The sequence below is a fragment of the Colobus angolensis genome, unplaced genomic scaffold, assembly GCF_000951035.1.
Source record: "Colobus angolensis palliatus isolate OR3802 unplaced genomic scaffold, Cang.pa_1.0 Scaffold712, whole genome shotgun sequence".
Lineage (NCBI taxonomy): Eukaryota > Metazoa > Chordata > Mammalia > Primates > Cercopithecidae > Colobus > Colobus angolensis.
The window spans coordinates 148,292-150,453 of NW_012120844.1; the positions used below are offsets into that span (position 1 = coordinate 148,292).

At 33.9% G+C, this 2,162-nt stretch overlaps 1 protein-coding gene across 2 annotated transcripts in view; it reads left to right on the forward strand.

Annotated features, from left to right (window-relative positions):
* Positions 1 to 2,162, forward strand: part of CKAP2 (cytoskeleton associated protein 2) — a 22,586-nt gene that overhangs the window by 9,777 nt on the left and 10,647 nt on the right. For both annotated transcript variants that reach the window (XM_011927437.1, XM_011927438.1), the window contains exon 6: positions 881 to 1,051. In XM_011927437.1, the coding sequence (XP_011782827.1) occupies positions 881 to 1,051 (171 nt within the window). The remainder of the gene's footprint in view (positions 1 to 880; positions 1,052 to 2,162) is intronic.

Sequence of the window (2,162 nt, forward strand, 5' to 3'; positions counted from 1 at the left end):
CAGCTACTCAGAAGGCTGAGACAGGAGAATCGCTTGAACCTGGGAGGCCAGAAATTGCAGTGAGCTGAGATCGTGCCATTGCACTCCAGCCTGGGCAACAAGAGCAAAACTCTGTCTCAAAAAAAGAAAAACAGAAACAAAATCCCATTCATCTAAGCCAACATCATGTTTTTGAATTTATTGCAGAATTTTGCCATTTAGACCAAAATCCTATGGAGTATAATAATCAGCTCCAGAGCAATATTCTGTTTAATAATAGACAATATCTTTGTTTCCTGACTGCTCTTTAATCTTGTTTTGGTCACCCACTAGTATGTAAGATCCATAACAAAACTGAATTCAAGGTATGATTTCAAACCGTACTCTACTCTTCATGAGCATCTTGTAACTTCTTGTGGTTCTGAACACTTGTGGTTCTGAACACCAGTAAAAGTTACACTCAGGAAAACTGATTCTCTAATAGAATAGAATCAGAGTTTATTTCTCCTCAGTTGAAGTTTTTCCTTTTGATACTATGAACTTTTTCTGCCCTACTATTTAACTATATGTAAGTCTGACATAAATCATTACAGATTCATTTTAAACTTAATATCAAAACCTGACGAAGACAATTAAGAGGAAAAAAAACTCTGCAGGCTATTCTGACTCATAAACATTTGGTAGAAGGTATTAACAAATGGAATCCCTCAATATATATGAGAATAAAATCAAGACCAAATAAGTGTTCATTTTTTACTAATAAATGTCTCAAGTAATATTTCATTTTTTTGTTTTATGCTTATGGCTATCTTTATCATTGATCTTGACTATAGTAGGCTCAATTATTGTTCATAGTTTGTAAGCTAAAAAACATTACACACATTATTTCTTGCTCTTTCAGGGATGTCCAAAAGAAGATATACTAGTCACACTGAATGACCTGATTAAAAATATTCCAGATGCCAAAAAGCTTGTTAAGTATTGGATATGTCTTGCACTTATTGAACCAATCACAAGTCCTATTGAAAATATTATTGCAATCTATGAGAAAGCCATTCTGGCAGGGGCTCAGGTAAGATAAATATTTACTGATCTTTACGATGACAGTGTAGTAGACAATTTGGAATTAATTTGAAACACATCACAACATAACTTGAGAAAATTGTGGTTGTATATGTAGTAGTAATAAATGTTTAAAGGCCACAAGGATTGCTGTTTGTTGGCCTTCTAAGTCTTTTATTCCTGTACTAGGAATAATCAGACTTTAGAAAGTGGGTATAAGCTGAAATGTATATTTAATGAAACTTTCTGCATGAAATGTCTTAGCATATTATTGTATGCATTTCCTGGTTGGAAATCTGGAAGACTGAATGTAATATTAAAATTTGTTTATTGAATATAAAGCAAAAGGGATGAAATTAGCTTTTTAAATGTTATCGAGCTCTCTTGGTTTTGTGAGAGAACTCTTTCACTTTAAGAGTAAACCCAAATGTACTCCTATATATACACTGTATAGATTGATCCTGTCTGCATACAGAAAATGGCAATAAACCAGTTTCTCTGACATTATTACCTCTATAGTGGCTTGATACTCCTTACCTTTTCCAGCCTATTGATACACAAAGCTTTGGGTATAGAATAAATCATTTCTTGAGTTTTTTGTTTGGTTGGGTTTTTTTGTTTTTGTTTTTATGGATAAATGTTCTTAAAATATATTTCCTTTTGACCAGGTTTCTCAGAAACACATTCTTGGAGATTGTTTACATAGATAATTTTTTTAAACTCCTTTTTTTAAGAACGGTCTATTCACCTTTGTCTCAACAAAATCAATAAATGCTATTTGACTTTTCACTTAAGTAAAAAATCAGATATTCAGCAGATAGTCTCTCAGCGACTATCATGTGTAAAACTCTTTCCAGAAGGGTAATTATATTTGACAGATGCTACCTGGAAGGGAGTGTTAGGCCACCACTACATTGTATCAGAAGGGACATTACTTAAGGCAACCAAGGACATTGTAGCAAGGATGGAAAGCTGGAGCCAAGGCTCACATAGAAAGTAATAATGTAAACAGAAAGATATAACACCAGAGGAGAAGCTGCTGGAAAACAAGAATCAAAATTAGCCAAGATGGCTGGGCACAGTAGTGGATACCTATAGTCCCAACTACTTGGGAGGCCAAG